Source organism: Chaetodon trifascialis, chromosome 20 (assembly GCF_039877785.1).
Source record: "Chaetodon trifascialis isolate fChaTrf1 chromosome 20, fChaTrf1.hap1, whole genome shotgun sequence".
NCBI lineage: Eukaryota > Metazoa > Chordata > Actinopteri > Chaetodontiformes > Chaetodontidae > Chaetodon > Chaetodon trifascialis.
In genome coordinates this window covers 8,895,880-8,917,900 of record NC_092075.1, presented here as the reverse complement: position 1 = coordinate 8,917,900, position 22,021 = coordinate 8,895,880, and the positions used below count along the sequence as shown (strand labels likewise).

Genomic DNA, 22,021 nt, shown 5'->3' with positions numbered 1-22,021 from the left:
TGTTACTCACAGTGAAAGGTTATCTTGGTTTGTCTACAGGAAAATTAAGAAGCCAGACGTTTTGCATAATGATGAAAATTATATTTCTAGATCATATAGTCCATATTGTTTTATTGATGAAGTTAAACTCGAACAATGGAGCCATTCCACTCCTCCAGTTCAGTACTGGAAGAGTGGAATGGCTCATTATTATTTATGGAACAGATCTGCACTTCATTTGGCTGCTCTCTAAATGTTTACTTGCAATGTTTACTAGTTTTTACTAATCTAAATAAGTCTGTCTTTCAGTGGTGCCATCTGCTTTGTGTTAGCTATTAACAGGAGTGATAATGAAGATATTTACAAGCTAGCAACTGTCTAATTCATGATTGCATATGCTGTGGCTACTATATACAACTCTGTCTCCTTGAAATTACATATATGTATTCACTGCCAACTTGCAACCGCAAATACACTTTGGGCTGCTTCAATGATGTTTTTATCAACTTAATGAGGGAACATTTTTATTGAACGTATCTGCAAAGTTGCAAACTGTTCATATTGACCATATCTGAACATAACATTTAATAACATAGTTCGTTTGTCTTGAAACATGATTTGTGTTTTATGGTTATGTTGAGGCAACTCAAAGCACTTGATTAAGATTAGAGTAAGATTGTGGTATTGGTTAATGTGGAAAAAGTCAATGAATGCTTAAAGCACAAGGCAGGACCACAATCTTACCCTAACCTTAACCAAAGTGTTTTAGGAGCCTAACCACACAAAGAACTCTGGATGTAAAACCTGGTCTCCAGTGTTAATGCACTGCACTTTGTATGCCTATGTAAACTGCAGCACTGAACAGATGTCTGGACCTTTTCCCTTAGTTTGCCATAGAGAAACGTGGAGTATGTTTCAGCCAGTTTCCAAGCATGGTATGAATACTCAACCTGCACAGGTGAGGATGTCAGTATCACAAATCATATTGGCCAAGCCTTGCAGTGTGCAGCAGCATTGACATCACAACCGTCTCATATACCCTTAGCTTTGTTGTAAGGATAATGCCTCTGTGATTCTGTGAGATTTGTATGCGTTTATTCTGCTATTAACTTTCACACTGACGTTCCCTTATCTGGAAAGTGTGCTGCAAAGACAAGTGAAAGTTTCTCTATTGACTATAATGCAAGGCTTCGTACAGGATTTTCCTGAGGATGGTTGATGAATAGCTTCTCTCCTCTTTGTAATACTTTGTAATCCTATAAGACCAAAACTACACATGTTTTGAAGATCAGTAATAACCTGCATTCTCCACGTCTTTACCAGCATCGAGGGCACAATCATCTGCAAACAGAAGATCACACAAAACTTTGGACAGCCGTTGTAAAGTTTTCCAGCTGTTTTTGACAAGGCTGTCCTCTACTCTGCCAAAGGCATGGAATGCATCACCTAATTATCTACGTTTATGCACAAGGACACTGAATTATCAAAAAAGGCCACATGAAAATTGAAATACCTTAAATGAATGATATTAAAGGTGAAGGACAAATTTATTGCAAAGAAGATATTGAATCGTGTTCCCCATCAGATTTTATTCTGCAGAAGTTGTGTAGTCAAGTATTTTATTTGTCTGGACACTCCAGTACTCAATATGGCTACACTAAGCTGAACACTGTTTAGATGTGATAAAATTCATGATATCAGTAGCTTATAGCTCATAGCTGGTATGTTGCATGGGAAACTTGTCTCAGTGTTTTTAATTAGCTCTACTGGCTGCTTGTACAAATCCAAATGTTTGCTATGTATGTCCCAATTTAGTGTTCAGTTCTCTTGCTTTTCGTGGAGTAAGTGTATTTAGTAGGTTAAGTACCAAAACTTGGTGGAACAATAAGGTATCTCTATCAGACCATTTCATCTTTCGCAGAAACAATTGGTAATGATCTATTTAAGACTGACTGTTGACCTGATTCGGCTTGCATTCATTACCTTTCAAGTCCATTCCCCCAACTTTTATTGTGAGCAACGACGAGAGGAATGCCGATTGAAAGCCAGATTTCTGCTACTTCACAAAGGCTAAAAGTAGAAAGAGACAGCTCCAAATACAGCATGGACAAAAGTGAGTAAAAGGAGGGAAGGAATGAGGAAAAAAATCAAGACAGAAAGAGGCAAACAATGAGAGAGGAAAGAAAAAAGAACGGTGAGTGCTCTGATGTTTTATGATTTTGGATGTGGTCATGGAGAGGAATGATGATGTCAATGGATGTTTTGACAGTCAGAATAAATCAAGGAGCTGATGCGTGACTACAGTACAGTTCAGGAGCAACCACGTGTGAGTTATTTAGCGGGGTGAGATGATGTATGTGATTATAACATACTCCTGACTTGCAAAAATCGAACAGCAGACATACTCACTCATGCACATGTAGCATAGAGCGCGTGCTCACCGATGGCTACCCTTTTATCCTCTCTGATATTGATCATTGCTGGGTCGCAAGTTTTTTTTTTCTTTTTACAGTCCCATTGAAAATTTAGCCCATAGACAATGGACACATATTGAAAGGACAATGCACGCATCTCCCTGAAGACTTTTGACAAAAACAACCAAAAAAGGGCAAAAGAACTGTAAAAGGACAGGAGGGAAGATGAGATTATATAGCCCGCTGAGCTCTGCTGCTGCTTTTTCGCATGCATGACTAGCTCAAAGTGGAACAGTATTCAAATGTTTTCACATCAGATAGTTTGGCATACCAACATCAGATGACTTCCTTTCTTCCTTTCGATTTACAGAATCTTATAGGACCTGTACCTGGGCTTTGCATTTCAAGGGTGACGTGATAAACAAGAAAGAATAACAACTGCAATATATTTGCATCTTTCTAAAGTACTGCCTAGTGTTCAAAAATTTGCCATGAATGCATAATTCATTTATGATTTATGAGTGACAAAATGCACTTAATATTCAGTTATCAAACGCATTGATCATAATGCTTATGCTTTGGTTAATATGCAACACTATTATTTGCCAGTTTGGGTCCTGAACCACAACATAAACTTGGTGTGACAATATGCATTTGTACTACAGTAACAGTGTTAGAAATATGTTATTTCTCCCATAGGCATAATAGAGAGGGGCAGCACGAGCTTAGCTCAGTGACATGAGGCAACGTGTCATAATTGAACATTACATGTACAGTGTTAAATATACCACTGACAGCACGAGGAAGTGCTTAAGTAACTTTGATCCATCTGGAAGACTAAACAAAAGACAAATGTCTTTGGTCTGGTCGTCGGTGGCTCTTGAGTGGCTTACTGTATAATTATCAATTTAAGGACTCAGCAGGAGAACACAGTGTATGTTTTAGTTCTTTTAACAATCATATACCCGTACCTAGCAAACTCTGCCAACACATTCCATGGGTCAAACCATCTTTAATCAGAGCCATCTGAAAGCTATAAACTGTGATACAATTACATAAATATAAGACCAGTATGCAGGCTTAGCAGGGGTACACTATGTCCCATCATTTGCACACAGTAAAGAGGCTGATATTGGCCTTTTCTGCGTAAATGGCAGTTTGCAAAAAGCAAATGAATGTCAGTAATGAAAATTAAATACTGAAAGACTCTAAGCCAGCGTCATAGATATAGGACAGTAGTTTAACAAATTATATGAAATGTCATTACAAATTGCACATTTGCATTATATATAAGCAAATAAGAGCAGTTTCAATGTGAAATGCAGCATAAGTAACTTTAATTTCACCAGAGGGCAAAGAAATAGTTAAATCAATGGTCCTGCCCTCACTCCTCACCGATTTAAGAGAAACGAGATACAAGGTGACACCACCTGAAGCTGCAAACTGATCCCACATAAGAGCACTGACAGACAGTGCAGGAACCATGAGAGTGCTGAAAGGCATCTAGAAATACTGTTGAGTGCATGTAACCATTACCAAGCCAAGGAAACATTATTTACGAGCATTCATTTTTAGTCAAGGAGAGGTCAGTCAAACTAAAGGCAGACTTCTTGTGTCTGATCTTACGCCTGCGGAACGCTTAGCACAAGTCCAAATTCATTCTCAAGGTTTGAACTGTTAATCTTTGAAACTTGGCTTTAAGCTTTAAACATATGGCAGCGGTCTCCCTCTATATCTCTCCTAATCAAGCCACGTCTTGATTCAAAGTAGAGAAAGAGGAAATTCCAGCAACACTTGTTGTATAACAACAGTCTATGAATCAGCAGCACATGTTCTCGCAAACCCTGACAAAGCCAGTGTGCTACAACACAATGGACTTTCTAATAAATATTGCTTTTCGTGGTTCCCAGTGTTAATAATTTATCACTCACGGCCTCAAAACATATGCCTTTGATTTGGTGCCCTGGTATACTTTAGCATAATCCCTTTATTAACACCTTGCCCTCCTGCTCACTATAGCCTTCTGTGTGAGAGAGCACAGAAGAAGAAGAAGAAGAAGAAGAAGAAGAAGAAGAAGAAGAAGAAGAAGAAGAAGAAGAAGAAGAAGAGAACATTTGCTTTCATTCAGTATCACAAGAGAGGAGAGGTGAGGAAGATGGTGTGTGTGTGTGTGTGTGTGTGTGTGTGTGTGTGTGTGTGTGTGTGTGTGTGTGTGTGTGTGTGTGTCTGTGTGTGTGTGTGTGTGTGTGTCTGTGTGTGCGGCTGAGGGAGTGGAGACTGGGTTGAGGAAATGACATGGGGTGATGAATCGAATGTGGAGTGTTCGCACATGCAAAATGATGGTATGACTCAACTGCTAAACTGGAAGTGTTTTCACAAGCCATTGGCACACACATACAGCTATCTCTGTGAAAGTTTGCTCATTTCTGCATCGTACAGAACCTTCAGTCATGCACTACCTCCAAGGTGGTAGCTTTTAAGTCCTTGCATACCAATCTAGAATTAGTTAATAATACTCAAAATCAAATCCATTAACTGCAGAATAGGATATTTAAACCCACCCAGAAGCAGCGTTTATGGTTCTACCCTTCTTAGGGGTTTCTCATGGGTAGGCCTGTGGTCCGTCAACATTTCTGTCAATACCAAAGCCAAAACAGCACACAGCTGGCAAAAATTAAGGCCCTCGAAATTCTATTACGGTAAAAGCCATTTTGCGTGTTCTCCAGCTTACATGGCGATTAAAACCTCATGGCAAATGCCAGGTGACCTTTTTAGTAAGCAGAGAGGGGAACAAATAATAGCAAATCATGGGAACATGACGAGACGGGCTGATGGACAGCGTACAAAGAGAACCGCTCCGATTCAAACACACACAGCCCTCGTAACTATCATGTAGTTGCAAAGTCATGTCAAGTTTATTCGTACAGACCAATGTCATATACAGTGTCTCAAAGGGCTTTGCTGGCCCACAACAGCAACAGTTCCTGACCCAGACTCACACAAATTCTCTAAGAAGACGAGGAAAACCCCTCTCGAAAAACACTGGCACATAACAAAAGACAGAAAAACGGTGAGGGGGTGGTCGTGGGATGGGAAATTCAAAGAGAGATCCTTCCTCTGTGGGTAGCACGGGGTGAATAGTAGCCATAGGCGCGCAATGGGAAATAACAAAGAGTGAACAAAACGCTGCAACAGTAGAAAACTGGAAACCCAAGAGTGGGATTATAAACCATAAGCACACAAAGAACATGCATGCAATTTACAATATACTGTATGCATACTTACATGCAGGCGGACAAACACACAAGCACAGCCCATGTTCACCTTATTTGTCCCTCTGTGGCTGGATATGGAGACAGGTGTGTACACGGTGGCATTTAGTCTGATGCTGGAAGCCAGATTTACTACTCTGTTATCCCTCACATATCATTACAATTACACCAGTGAATTCAGGCACAGTGTAATTACCTCAGCCATTAGCTGTGTGAGAGAGAGAGAGGGTGTGTGTGTGTGTGTGTGTGTGTGTGTGTGTGTGTGTGTGTGTGTGTGTGTGTGTGTGTGTGTGTGTGTGTGTGTGTGTGTGTGTGTGTGTTAGAGGGAGTGTGTACGTGTAAATCCTCAAGGTCAGTGGGTTCACACATTAGGACTTTTTTTCTGCTCAAAGAGGAAATTTGAGGGAAAGTGGCAGAAGAAAAAACACTGTGGTAAAGCACTGTTCATTCACTTTCTCAGCCACAAGTTCATATTGTAAATCGTTTGCCAGTAGATAATCAAAGGTTAAAAAAACGACTGCACTGTAAAATGTTAGTTGTTTTTTATAATATATACACTATTTCGAGGCATCCATCCATCCATTTTCTATGCCGCTTATCCCTTTCGGGGTCGCGGGGGGGCCGGAGCCTATCTCGGCTGTCAATGGGCGAGAGGCGGGGTACACTCTGGACCGGTCGCCAGCCGATCGCAGGGCAACATATACAGACATACACCCATTCACTCTCACACCTAGGGGCAATTTTACAGTCACCAATTAACCTAATGAGCATGTTTTTTGGTCTGTGGGAGGAAGCCGGAGTGTCCGGAGAGAACCCACGCATGCACGGGAAGAACATGCAAACTTCACACAGAAAGGCCTGACCCGGGAATCCAACCGGCGACCTTCTTGCTGTGAGGCACGCACACTACCTGCTGCGCCACCGTGCAGCCCTATTTCAAGGCATGTTTGCCCTTAAAATTTCCATCATTGTTTCTGTAATTTCAGAACCAGCGGCAGCTGAATTATAATCTTACTGACAATTGAAATAATGTTCTCATCTTGTAATAATAAATTCATATTAAATGATCAGGTGCTGTATGTGTACATGAACATGTACTACAGTGTGTGCTGGTCTATGTTTGTGTTTTTTCTTTCTCCTTCTCAAATTGCATTCCTGTTTGTCCTCAAACTCCCCTCTTTCACCCTTCTGTTTTACTGTGTCTGTCTTTATATGTCAACCTAGTATCAGTCCAGGCAATTGCACAGTGGACTCTTTTTAAACAAACAAAACACAAGCTTTATGTTAACAAACAAATCACAAGCTTTATATTTCCTGTGGGCTGCCAAACCTGCTAGGGGCCTCTTCTGTTAAACTGTCAGCACTCAACCCTCCACTCCCCACACTGAGCCTACGCAACGTCACCTTCCTCCCTTCCTCTCTCTCTCTCACACACACGCACAGTAGACATTACACAGGTATACACAAACTGTCACATGGAACCGAATGCCGCCTATGGCAGGAAATTCAAGGTGAAAAAAAAAAGAAAAAACAAGACACACATTTAAGAGTGCTTATGTGTGGGTGGGGGTTGCAATTGAGTTGCGGCGATTAACTCATGGCATCCAAGGCAAGAAGGGGGAACAAAGCACTGTGGGAAATAGATTTACTCCAAGCAGGTTGAGTTGCACATAATTGTCCAAGTTTTTCTAATCAGGTAGAAGGACATCCCTTTGGACAATCCTGCTGAGGCATTGTGCTGGCAGAAAGATACATCATTAATTCATGAAAACTGTTTTTTTCATGGTTTGAGAGAGAAGGCTAAAATAGACTGGAATGGAATTATGTGCATGTACTGTTATGCAGAATCATGTGTTGAACTGTATTGTGCATTGTCCTTTTGTCCACATATCTCAATTTGAACTCTCCATGTGTCATTACAATTTCATTTATTGTCTGTATCAGGTCTTGGAGATTCCTAAACTGTCTTTCTTACTTTATTATACAACCACTGATCCACTGAACATCAGCTATATGTTTTTTCTTGACAATAAATATATATGGCATGCTTTTCTTTTTACTTCTGCAGTACATCTGACAGGTAGAACGGCATATCATCAGCATCACAACAGAACAAGACAGCCCTCTACTCATTCTCTGATTCTGTGATCCACAAATATACTTGCCCAAGACTGAGAGTCTATTGCCATGTTAGGTGCTCCCTACAGAAATAATTTTAGTTAATTTTAACTGCTAAAATTGGTATGTCAACATTCTCATAGTGACAACGCTAACAGTGCTGATGTTTAGCAAGTGTAACGCATACCATATCTGCCAATTTAAATTAGTTTGTTGGCATGCTAACATTTGCTGATCAGCACTAAATGTGCCATGGGGAATGTCATTAGTTTTGCCAGGATTTGGTCACAAACCAAAGTGGTAGACTTTGATGATGCTAGATGAAGTATCACCAAAGTTTTTACAAGAGTTTTGGACTGGAACATCAATATCTGTAGAAACTTTCATGGAATTCTATCCATTATTTGTCCAGACATATCATTTACATCATTTAGCATCATGGTAGCCAAAGAGGAAATGTCAGAGGATCATCAAAGTCATAAGGGCTAATTGTCTATCAATCTAGTACTGTAAATGTTGGATAAGAGAAAATTTGTCCTGATGGTGGTGCTATAGGAAAGGTCAGGGGATCAACAAAGAGGACTTTATCCTCTGGGGACCACGAATGTCTGTACAAGATATCCATCCAATAGTGAGATATTTCAGTCTAGACCAAAGTGGCATACAAACCAACAACACCAACAACCAACATTTCCTGTCCTTGGACAATGCTATTGGCGAGATAACAATCCTCCGCCTCAATCCATCAATCAACACACCATGATACAGTAAATAGGTTCAAATTCTGCACAAAGTAATTTTAATACAATCATGTTAGGTGTCCAAGCTGGGACTCAGTGTATGAAGATAAATGTAAATCCAAAAATCCAAAATATATATTGAAAACACAACAGACTTTATAGATGTCCCAAATGGGGATGAAATCTGAACCCTGGCAGTTTTTTTTAAGCAATCCCCCTGAATATTCCCGAACAAATTGGCAACCATGTGTCATTTTATTCTAGCCAATGCCAAATACAAGAGCTGATGAATGCGTTATACAGGCACAATGTAGCTTTCCTAAAGTGACTAAGACTGCACCTGCATACCTATTAGCTGTGTCTTTTACTAATTTGGTCAACATTTGACTGATGAGACTGCATGTTGTTGTTGAGCAGTAAGTAATATAATGGACAGTTCGGTGGAACTCTTACATCTTGATAACACATTAATTTGCAAGAGTAATAAGAGTATTACGTCAGAGCCTTACAGTTATCTGAAATTAATCAACTTCCCTCCAGCTAATAATAATTGAGTTTTCGTCCAGGGCATGTTATAATCAAAGATAAGATGTGATATTAGAAGCTAAAGTAACATATGGGTCTGAAAGAATGATGTAATGGCAAAAATCAATTAATTAATTATTTGACCATCCTTAGGATAATTTTGATGTTTAATTTCACTGTCACTCTGTCAATCATACACAGCTCAATGAAATTTCTGCAGCTCTGTGGACTGATAGTATTACAGACATAAGGTTAAATGAGGTCACACCTAAACAAATGCCAAGTATGCAGTTCCTCACTCATACTCACACTGAAAGTTGTATCATGCAAATAAGGCTTAATTTTTTGCATTCCACAGCCCCATCTTACGTCTGCTGCTATAGATACTCATTGGCAGCATAGTCGATGCCCTGCCTGCTGGCCATATTCTTTGTGTCAGACCTTCCTTGGTTCCTCTCCAGAACTGTGGAGCTCACTGGCTCTAACAACCTGAGCATGACATGCTGTTTGACAAAGGGCTGCCCCTGCCCTTTCTGCATAGCAAGAAATTGGGTCAGGTGTGATGGTTCGTCACGGACTAATGGCACCATGGGTCCATGTCTACCATTTTGATGTGACCCGTGTGTGGTCTGTTTTTACTGCCCCAGGCTCCTTTTACTGAGGCTCTGTCTCCCCCTGGGTCTGTACTTAGCACTAAGAATAGACCTGTGGGTGTTGACAGGCTGTTGGCTTGTGTCTTACTGTGATGCTGCACTCTATTGACTGGTTGATGTGCATTGCGATCCTCCACCTGCTGTACCACAAGACTGGTGGGCTGTGGTGGCTTCAGCTGGCTCTGTGGAATAGACTTGTGTATGGTGAGCAATTGTTGCTTGTCTCTTCAATTGAGACCAGCTTGTGCCCCCTAACTCTCTTAGTTTACTGACGAGCATATACTTATTTGCCCTCTCTCATAAAGTGGCAAAGCTTATGCAAAATAGGACATTGGTTATCTTTTGCAATCCATGTTGTGTGGCTCCATGTGAAGCTCCCTGTAGCAACAGAACCTGAGAACCATTAATTATAAATTAATTAAATGTTACTCAACAACTCAACAAACTACTCTTTTTATTTTCTAGCACCACACAGGTATACTTCCATACAAGATACTGCTATTAAGAGGTGAAAGAAAGAAAACATTTGTCAAGGATTTTGTGTATTGTGGCCAATTGGAGCACAAATACTGTATCAGCAGCAAAATGTGTCCAGGCTATAATTGTAATAGCTTCAAATAAATCGACAAGGAGTGTGGGTCCTTTCCTGTTCATTAATGCAGAGAGAAATTCCATCACAAGTAAATATTTATTTCTACCTCGTTAAGTGTTTCCAACGCCCTGAATTGCAAAGTGAGACTAATCAATCCCAATTTAATGCTCAAATGCATTTTAAATTGATTTTCAGCAAGCACCAAATTCAACAAAGTTCAAGTCCAGACCACCATAATTTGCGTCATTGCTATATAACACATTAAGTTCTCATTAGTATCCTTCTGACTGATGGAGACAAAATACCTGACAACACGCACTGATGAATGACAAGGAAGGCACTGAGGGGCAGCATCCTTATCATGTCTTAATTACAATTCCAGCACAGATCCATTCATATGAGTTAGAGGTTCCATGAACACACATTCAGTGTCCATATCTACTTAAGGGACACTGACGGAGCGTTATGATTATTGAGAGAGATGGGCTAACAAAAAAAATCAAACCAGGAAAGTCTAGACTATATGGCGAGGGGAGAGAGAGGCTAACAATGTGTGTGTGAAGAGGCAAAATGGGAAAGGAAGCAAAAAGGGAAAGGGAATGCAGAAAGCCCTTGGCCCCCTGCCTGCAATCTGCAATCTGCTGATGGCGAGGCTCGTGACGAGGAGGTGCACAGCGTCCATTTTTAGCGATGAGGTCATCTTTAATTAACAAAACAAAGAGAGTCAGCTGTGTCACTCCAATCTGTTATCTGCACCCATGCTCAAGGACACCGTTTATCTCCATATAATTCAATCTCTTTGAATGAGGGCTTATCGACGCATTGGGGGGCATTCTTGGTCTCAACCAATAATGGAGCTGTTACATAAACTGGGGAGGGGGATACCACTGACCCTGATCACTGAAGAAAGAGGGATATGAGGAGAGTAGAGAGGTATGAGGTATGTGACAGAAGAGGAGGGTAAAGAAGAGGAAGATCCACATGTCATGTATCCCACTAAGCTGGCTGCGTGAGCTGGGAGGAGGAAACTGGAACTAAAATAAGGGCAAAGATCAAATGGCTAATCTGTTTCTCAGTCCAACAGTGCCAGCATGAGGTGACATCATTGCTGTGTAACCCTCAGCACTGCTGCTGCCTGCGCCCCTCTTCCACTCCTCTACATTGCGATCTCCCTTTCCTCTCCTCTTTTCTCTTCTGCCCACTTTCTCCCTCTTCCTCTCACTTCACCGTGTCTTTCCACATTGTCATACAGTCCTCCTCTCACTTTCTCGATGCTGCCAGTTCTCGTAGTTCTGCCGCCCTGCCCTGCCCTCGGTTGTTCTTCGTGCCACAGAACCAGGTGTCATACAGCTGTGACGCAACACAGAGAGACTCACAGGTTTTTAATTAGCGCTAAGTGTGTGCATTTGTGTGAGGGTTGTGGGAAGCACAGTGCTACGCTGATGAGCGCATTCACAAAAAAGTGTCACCTCAGCATAACTGTGATTTAAGGACAAGACACCCAAATTAGCAGCTGACGAGACAATGGAGGGATAGTAAAAATGTGACAGTGGAACCCAGCAGCCTTCTGAATTCAGCAAATAAGGGATACTTTGGTTAAGCCTTTTATTAAACAAATTTCCTCACATTTTTGGCACCTTCCTTTGTTTTGTTTTTTTGGGAACTCCCAGTGAGATAGACAGGAAACAGAGCTGAAGGGTGTCAGACATTACAGTGTAGGTGGCCACTAATTACTCCCATGCAGTCAAAATATACTCATTTGCAAAACAATGTGCAGTTACAAAGTAGATGTTTTAATGGTATAGGTTAATTACCAGGCTGTTGTAATGACTTAAATTTAAATAAAATCAGGCCAGTTCTTTATCATTGGCTAATGCCAATTCAAAATATCTTTAGAGGATTTTTTTCATGTTTTTTTTTGTAATTTGACTACAGGTTGAAAACAAAGGCTGTAAATGTACATTAACATCTACAGAACTTACAGTTATTACTTCTTCGTTGCTTTGACACTTATTTTGGGCTGAGGCAAGTATTAAAGCTACCACTTGAGATTTTCCAGCATTTGTCCATTTTAACGCTCTTATCAAATGTCTCAATATCGTCTGCGAGCCTCGATATCTTCTTACATATCACAGCTGGTCTGACCTATTGCTGTAGAGGAATGCTGAGCCCCACACTAATACATCAGCACTGCCTTTCTGACTGGTGTCTCTGTGAACGCTGTCTCTGCCTTGGTGTGCCATCTAGAGGCCTGTGTGAGGCCCAGTGAAGTGGATCACTCATATCCCATCACTGATGTGACTGAAATCAGAGGAGGTAAAGAGGCTTGTAAAATAAACTACACAAGGGTCCCTTAGAGTAGGAATAAGTAGTTTAAAAGATAAGGTACAGTATAATACACAAAACAAAACAGGCAAAATGTGGCACATAGTAGTAGCAATAAATGACACTTTGTGTAGGTGTGGACGAACACAACATTAATGAATTGTTTTGACCTATTATTTGATATACATATGACTGTTGTAAGTACAAAGCAGTCATAAAACAGCCACAAACCTTTCAACGTACATGTTTTTAAATGCTTTCCAAAGGTGCCCACTACTGCTTTTTCTATAGATCCACCTGTCTTGTGAAGCAGACAACACACACTTATATATTGTTTACAGATAGGATTTCAGGAATACGATGCTTTTCCCTGTTGGTCACTTGGTTGAAGCCTATTTACAGGCAGATGTACCACCAGCAGGGTTTCATTTGACTTTTGCTCCATATCTTGAAACACGAGGAGTAAGCAGACAGGGAGGGAAAAGAGGTAAATGTTTTGCTAAGGAATTAAAATGTCACTGATGATCAGGGTTTCCTTCAGTTATACTTCTGTTCACACACAGTCAGTGCCCTTTAACACGATCTACAAACTTAATTACTCTCCTCTGCATAGCAGGGCACCAAAATTTACATTTGAATTTCCCAGCCGATCGGGATGAGTGATCATGTTTGGAGACTGTGTATGGCCATTAAGACTCACTCACATCTGCTTTTTTTCAGCACTTGAATAAATCCTGTTGAGACTATTAACTGCAATCTGGGATGACCTCATCTTCACCTACGCTTCATCTCAGTGAGTCAGTGCCCCTCTTGCCTTCCTGGCCTTGTAGGAACAGGTGATCCCTCTCTGTCTGCTCCATCTGTACATCTGGCACTAGCAGTGTTCGGACTTCTTCTGTGCTAAGCCGCAGGACCTGGCTCTTGGCAGTAATGGCAGTATCTGCAGTACCCTCATCCTCACTGTTCATTTTCGTGGCAAAGAGAGGATGGATGTTCTGAATCAGACACCCTCCACTGACGTGTTGGTAGAAGCCCCTGCTTTGCTTGCTCTCGACTTCCTGCGTCACTTGCTGCGCACACGCTGACATGCTATGTTAAGCACACAGCCTCGGTAAGCTAACGGCAGGTGTTTATCTGCTATGACGACAGAGTTCTTGGGAACCCCCTATCAAAGCAAACTGGCTTCAAGCAGGACACACTTCCTTCCATTTAAGCACACTGCAAAATGGTATTTCTAAGACTGCTCTGTTCTGTGGATCGCTCTGAAGACAGTTTGCATGGCTGCATCTTAGTCTGCACTACGCAGCTATACATTCCCAGGCAGGGATCCCTCGGCACTAACTTCCCCAAACTAGATGATGGCTTCATTGCACTCTCTTTTAATGGTTTTGCTGAATCTATCCAGGAGAGTGTTTAATGTCACAGTGCCCTCACCTTCAACTTTGCTGCAAGGATGGGTCGATTGTTCTGCACCAAGATGATCACAGACTCTCCATGGACCTGATCTGGGTGTGTGTGGTCTGTCATGGTGGCGGGGTGTCTTACTGGGTGATACCTTGAGACCCCTTTGCAGTTATTAAGTTGAGTTGTGTGTCTGATTCCCAGTGGGCCTTCTGCATTGACAAATTGACAGTGAGTGTGGGGTCTCACAGAGCTCAGCAGGAATGGTTGGCAGCATCCCTGTGTCCTACAGCTATGTTCTCAATTTATTTAAGAAATCTATCCATGTCCGAGGTCATATGTTATCATGTGGATGACAGATTGAGTGGCAGCATTTTTCATGATGAGCTAGGGGTTTGTAGTAGTGCTGAGCCGTTTCCAGAGGATAACAAAGTTCATTGGGTGCCTTTCTGCTCACATTCTTGGAAAAGGAAACCTTGGCTTTACTGTATATGTGATTCAAGAGCCAGCAAGCAGACAACCTCCTGTGATTAACTGCTAATGTGAGCACTAAAGATCAACTCTGGTGCATATCAGAGTCCATGAGGACACAAGTACTATCACATAGGTCAACATTTTGGGGCCTGTTGATACTGTGCATTCACTGTAGGTGTTACTATTTAGTCATGAAGTCGCCATAGGAAACAACACGAACAGAAGGGAGTCTTTGTTGGTCTCAGGGTTTCCTGTAGCTTCAATTTTACTGAAATGTATCTTTGTTGAAAATAAATGAAATGGCAGTCAGTTAAAAGAGAGGGTACCCACAGATGATGACCATCTGTGAAAAAGGAAAACAACCGGGGATGATTCAGGTGTTGATTCTCTTTTTCACGTTTTACAACCACACATATATGGGTCTAGAACTGGGTGGTGGTGAGAATACTGAGGGTACAGTACAGTACAGCATCATGTCAGTATAAACAACAAGATATATGAACTGCGCTGCTTTCATTGCACATCAAAGCAGCAAGTCTATCTTCCAGTCACTGTTGACCTCAGGGAGAAGATTTGTGAGTGACCAGGGAGGAGCCTTTGAGAAAGTAGCCTTCACTTTCTTTTTTCTAACCAGCACTGATAAGTGGGGTGATCTAAAGGAATTGGAGACAGGGACCTTGTTCCTGATGGTTTGTGCAGATGTGAAAGAAACAGAGTGATGTTACAAAACACCCTGATCCCTCTAGAGCCTTCCTGGATATGCGAAAAGAGTGACAAAGACAAGGCAGGCATGATAAGCCCCATGAATGGAAACAGAGCATGATGATATCCTAATGCACTAAAGTCTTTTTCATGATCTCAATTTATTTTCTTCCCTGCTTTTACTTATTTTCTTGAATCAAGGTGAAGACAGGTAGAAGTGCAAACTGTCCTGCTCTACATGGGCATAATGTCCTTTTCTGTGTTTACAGCCAACTATCATCAGTCAGGACTTATGATTGCAGAAAATATGATTCTGATGCAATGAATGAATGAATAATGATGCATTTGTGTTAAAAGTCAGACATAAGCCACAGTACACTGAGCCTGAAATTGACAAATTGCAGGGAGAGGCCTCAGCAGCATTAGAAACAGTCAGTGAGCTGACATGGTTGATCCTTAGACCACCCACCATAATGATGGAGGGTTTCTAACTAAAGAAGACACCTCCAAACAACACACTCAAAAACTCTGACGTGTGTTTTCCACTTGCCTACTGCAAGAAAATGCGCAGCCCTATGTTATGTTATGAGCAGAGGCGTAATGTCATTTTTATAAATCTACATCGAGCGAGAGGGAGTCACATTAGCAACATTTATGGATATTAGCTTAGAAGAAGATACCATTCACTGTCAAGATTTTCAAGGACTCTATGATTGCATCCATTCATGCAGGAAGCTGGTAGGGATGAAAAAGCCGAGCCAAAGGGTGACATATGACATCATTTGAATCCGCTTATTAACATGGATAAAACTGTCACCCAGCTAGTGGAAAAACTCGCTGCATTCCAAAACAGATACAACTCCTCATCTGCAGTGATAACTGGAGTAATGATGGGGGATTTGGAGGTTTAAAAAAATAAATAAACTACTTATCATTGCAGATCCACACACAGGTGATGAAATTTGTGAATGACTCTTAGTCTGCTGGTGTGCTGGGGAGTTTTAAAGTTCTACATCATTTGAGTAAGGAAGGACACATTGATATATAGACGCATTAACTTATATAATATATATGGCCAAACTTACTAAGCTAGACTTTTTGATCACATTTGTTCACATAACACTTGAAAATGGGTCATTTAAAATATGTGGACAGAATTTTAACTGAGAGCACGCTACCGGTTGAAGTTTACCTGGAATCCATTTTCAGTAAGGCTGCTTGAATAGCCCTGAAACAAAGTAACAGCAGGTCGCACACAGTGTTTTCCCAGTGAGATGAATCTCTGGAATCAAGCACCTCTTGCAATTAGAGAAGCCAAATCTGTGGAAACCTTCAAGCCAAAAAATCAAGACCTATTTATTCTCATGCTCAAATGACTGACCTTAATAATATCTATCTCTTGGGGGATACAGTACCTTCTCCTATCCTAGTCTAGACAGCACTGACATAGAAACATGGCTTTGGGAAACCAGTGAGAGCCGCATCCAAGTGTCTGCATCTCCACACTCGCTCTCTGTCTGCCATCTGTATGAGTGTGCACATGGCTGAATGTGTGTGCTCTGAGTGTGTGACTCATGCTCAGCATGGCTGAGTGTCTGTGTGTGGCTGTCTGTTTATCTTTCCTCTCTCTCAGACACCAGCCCGAAGCAGTGTTTCAACTTGGCAATGGATGTGGATGCAGCCTCAGCTTCTGTGGATGCCGGCGCCGGCTGAATCCCATCCGCTGGACGCAGGTGCTGCCCTTACTACTGACCAAGTCGGCGGTGACCAAAGTCCCATCCCTCCCCCCACACCATGTTTATCTGTGTCTCATCTGCCTTCTGATTTCAATGGCACCGTCCACGTAGCTGTTCTTTGTCCTCTTTTGTCATCAGGCATCTATTTTGACATTGCTTGCCCAAATATTTTCCTTTTCAATTTCTTTTCTTATTTTCTGGGAAATTTTTCCTAATTTGACATTTTCTTCTTTCTTTCTAAACCCGACTACCAACTGTCAAATGCTCCAGATCCAGCTCTGAAAGATGTTGTTTGTACTGTATTTAAGTGCTATTGTGATTAGCTGCCCAGGCCCTTATCTGACATCAGGCTGTTCAGAATGGGTTGTTCAAATGGTGCAATTTGATCACATAAAATGCCATCTTTGCCTTTCACTTGCACTTAATAACATATGTAACTATAACGTCTTGCTTTCCATACTATTCTATATCATTAACACTTTAAAAGTGAAACTGAACACCTCACATTGCTCTATATTGCCAAATATCAGCCTTGACTAAGCTTTGGATCAGTAGTTTTCCCTACGATTGTCTAAATTGTCAAATACGGTTTACTGCAAATCAGCCGAATAATCCTTTAGTGTGTACCCACCCTCAGATGTTGGAGAAGGCTTGACTGCAAGCTCACTGGTTGAAATCATCACGCAGTCTTGGAAAATATGAACAGGGAAAATGAAGGAGAAACACTTGCTTTCCAGAAAACCACCAAGATGCCCTCGAGCAAAGTATTTATCCAAGTATTTATCCCCAAACTGCTCCATTAGAGCTGCTCAGTGGCCAACGGTAGATGACTGGTTTCACTGGCAGCTTCCACAAGGGAATGTGTATAGGGGTGTGCGTGTCTGTGTGTATCTGTGTGCGAAAGTCAAGAGGAGCACTGCTGAGAAAAAAGAGTTTAAGACCACTAAAATGAGTTTGCTACTTTGTAGCCACAAGGTGAGCAGGTCGCAAGGCTAAACCAGACTTATTTACCCAGCTTATCCAGTTTTATTATACAGTCTTCCATTTTTTTGGATGCCTCAAAGATGATCCTTATATAAGAAGTCAGCAGTGGGTACAGGGAGTACAAATCCAATAATTCCAAAATAAGTCAGTAAGTGCGAGAAAATGACACTTCTTAAACGATACGGCTTTTATTTGCTGAGTCCAGAGAACAGGATCTCATCATTTTAAGAGGCCCCTATTATTTCATAAATCGACCCCTGCAATGCCTTCCAAGTTTGTATCAGCAATCTTCATCCCTCCGTTTTGGAGAACAAAGAAGGTTTTGTGTAGCTAAAGTTTTCAGTGTTTGCAGTAGAAGTGGGAGCCACGCAGATGCGTACCTATGCAGCGCAAAATACATGATGTTTCCACTGAAGGAGAACCCATAGTCTGCCACAGCTCCCTGCCAATTGACATCGCCTACTCTTCTACAAGAGGGTCATAAACCGAGCACACACATAATCAATGCACTCAACCAAGTTAACTGTTTTGTTTACCCACCAAAGTTCTATTTTAATTTTGTCCAGACACAAAGTTGAGAGTAAACAAGACAGACATGACTAAGAGTTTAAGAACGACAGGCATGGAGGGAAGACAAAAAGACGAAGACAATGGCTTCTAATCTGAATTATACTGTCTGTTATGACATGATTTATAGTGGTGACTGGCACATAGCAGAGTGAGTCACCCACACCATCTGCCCCTTCCTACCTCACCTCTGCCAGCATGCCTGTGTCTAGCTGTCTGTACCCTCTCTTCGCTCGCTGGTGCCCATGCTTCATCAGCACTCCTCCCAGGGGTGATGGATGGCCTGTCCATACTTCCCAATGACTAAAGCCAGCTTCTTCCAGACCACCTCATTTCTCCAATATTATTAAATTCCTTCCTATCACCCTTCCTCTGACTCACCCCAGCCCCTCATCACAACCATGACCACTTCCCAAGCCCCACGGCACAATGGTCAGCACCATTTATGGCAATTGATAAATTGCCCTACGTCATCTTCTCTTATCCTCAGTCTGAGCTCCTCCTCCTGTTCCATATCGGGACCAAAACTTTAACCTCACTCCCTCCAATTTGTACTTTAACTCCCTCTATCAACTCATCAGTGTTGAACTCTCTTTTCTGCTCCCATTGTTATTTCCATCTTCATCTTCTCAACACCATTTTGAAAGAATTGTTTTGTGAGGACAAACTAGGTTCGACAAGGCTGAAAGAAAACTTAGTTCTGAGTCCAGCACGGCTCAACGCTGATTTCCCATCAAGATCCGATCTCAAATATACAATACATCCCAATACGTTATCAACCTGTGTGACTTTATGCATAAGAAGATACACTATTTATTTGAACACAAAAACATCATTTTCCTTCTATTTGTAGTTAAAAAGTGCTGTCCAACACAGAATCTAAAACATTTACAAATTCATCTTGCTGCAAAGCTAACAGAAGTAATACAATTAGACAATTTAGAGGCTCTAATCCAAATAATTTCCACGTGTGTGTACAGTAGAGGACAAGCCTTAGGAACTCCAGACCAGCAGTTCTAAAAGGCTAATAAAACCACCAAAATGGCAAAAATACAAAAAACATTCTCTTTCTCGGTATTTGTATTGTGTTTCAACACAACACATTGTCTCACTTCATCATGGCATAGTATTTAAATCTATATAAAAAGCAAAGGGTTTGGAATTGAGCTTTTCTACCTGTGTAGACCTCTGCCTCCGAGGGGTCCTCCACTCGTTTATGCTGGATGATGTAGTCAGAAACTTTGCAGCCAATCAGAGGCTCCACATCCATCCATTCCAGGGCCACCATTGTGCTTGAAGGCTCCAGGTAAGGGGCTAGGCGCAAACTAATGGATCAACACGGAGAAGACAAGGTTTAAGATGCAGAAATGAGATAAATATTAACAATGAGACCAAAAGGTTTCCACTAGTGCTCACGTCAAATTAAACTCTGTGTGTGTGTGTGTGTGTGTGTGTGTGTGTGTGTGTGTGTGTGTGTGTGTGTGTGTGCGTGCGCATGTGCCCAGTGCCTAGAATATTGGGCACATGCACTCATTATTTTGTCTGTCACCCCTCTGCATATATTGGACAACATGATGGCAAACAGCTGCTTTGAACAAAACAGCATTCCGATGCCACCTGTTCTCCAGCAGTGTTCCTTGTGCAGTTTTTCCTCTTTAATCCCTCAAAAGAGATAAAAGAACAACATTTCCATTTTTCCTGCCCTCCAGCTGTGTCTGTGACACTGACTGAGAGAGGTAGGTTATCCCTCTTCATGAAAAAGCATGCAGCTCTGTTTCATCCTCATAGACAATAATGATAAGTACTGCAGGTTTTTGCTGGCATTACACTCCGTCACTGGCCAGAGTTGGAGTTTGGCTGCTGCAGCGACTCTTCACTGGCCCCTTCCAGTGCCAGCAGGCATGGACCCAGGGTAAGCCTGACCAAAACTCTTCCTCTCCAATTCCACAACCACAATCCACAAACAAAACAATACCAAAACCACCATAAGCGTCTCAAACTACTTGTGCAATACTTACGCAGCATAATCTAAGTCTCAAGTATCAATGCGTTTGTCCCAAATACCAGTATTTCTGGTAAAGTATTGCTGAAGAGTTCAGACCAATCTCATCATATGGTCCATTTAGTAGCTGTTCTGGCTCTGGTTCTGTTTTCGCTCATATCACATGATCTTTATCAGCAGATGGAGTTTTCCCAGTTTTTATGGAATTGTAGACGTTCAAATTTCCTATTTTTATTGAGCGCTTACAGAACTTCTTGTCCATGTTGCTGAGGTTCAATGTTCATTCTTGACCCCTGAAACAGTATGTAATGTAAAACTTTGTATCGAAGCCTACAGGAATGATGTGGGGGCTGTTTTGACATGGTGGCCACAGTCAGTACTGGAAGATAATGTGACGCACACTGGCCCAAAAAGACTTCTTCCCATGCACTATCCTTACATCTGAGTGTTACAAACACCCTGAACTGACAAAATCAGGATTTGATTTATTTGGTCCAATAAAATCTTCAAGTCACAAGAAGCTGAATCAGCAGTTTATTCTCATGCCATTCATGTGTGGCATAGCAGGAAGCCAGCCGGCTCATCAAGAGGAAGTCTGAAATGCTTTCGCTCTCAGAGGATTCTAGTGCTCTGGTTATACTGTAATTATGACATAATGTGAGCAGTTCAGTGTGGTCTGTGGTCTCTCACATTTAGTTATCCATCCTTAATATGCATCTTAAAGCCAAAAGCTGTTTTAAACAATACACATTCATTATATCCACCTGTCGGTCGGAGTGTGTCCAGTTGATGGGCCACACTTGTCCAAATTACAATGCCGCTGCCATCTAACCTTGTAAGTAAGATCAGTGTTCATGTCACCTTGTGGTGACATTATCACTGTCACTGCTATACCAAACAATGACATGGTGAAACAAGTTCAAAAGCACGTGCACTCTCATCTTTGGTGTTATTTGAATGCAGACAATAGTGGAGATTTAAAATTAAATTGGTCTAGCATCAACAATTTTTTTTCTCTGTCAAAGCTGTTACAGCATAAATGGTGTTGCATTCATAAAATTTAGAAAACAGGAGTTAGACAAAACTATAAATCTGTTTATAGTTGAGAATTTGGAAAGAATCACTTTGGTTGCAAATGTCATTAGGACTTGGACCCCAGAATCCTCTCTCTCAGCTCCACTATATTTCATCCTTGTTAATTAAGCTTTTATTGTTATGCTAGAGTGGTGCCAATAAATGTTGCCCTTCATTCATTGTGGAACACAATATACTAATAAGCATAATTTATTTTCATTCTTTAATTAATTGCTTTCGTTGTAGCTTTATCCTTATTCTAAAAGTTCTCAGGGCAACAATAGCTGAGGTGGATGACTCACAAAAGCCTCAAAGATATTATTAGGACACCTTGAATGAGAGCATGTTCTTTTCAGAAGGGTGTAAGGCCCGACTGACAGCTATTAGAACTTTGGGGACTGTGCTTGTGTCTACAACTTTTTTAAGTGCCCCAGGAGTCAGCAGAGACAGGTATGTGTATATG

General features: G+C 41.4%; 1 protein-coding gene across 1 annotated transcript in view; it reads right to left on the bottom strand.

Moving 5' to 3' along the window:
- The window catches only part of LOC139349209 (astrotactin-2-like), a 262,594-nt gene that overhangs the window by 18,580 nt on the left and 221,993 nt on the right, over positions 1-22,021 (bottom strand). The window contains exon 19 of the mRNA XM_070989796.1: positions 19,659-19,807. Within this exon, the coding sequence (XP_070845897.1) occupies positions 19,659-19,807 (149 nt within the window). The remainder of the gene's footprint in view (positions 1-19,658; positions 19,808-22,021) is intronic.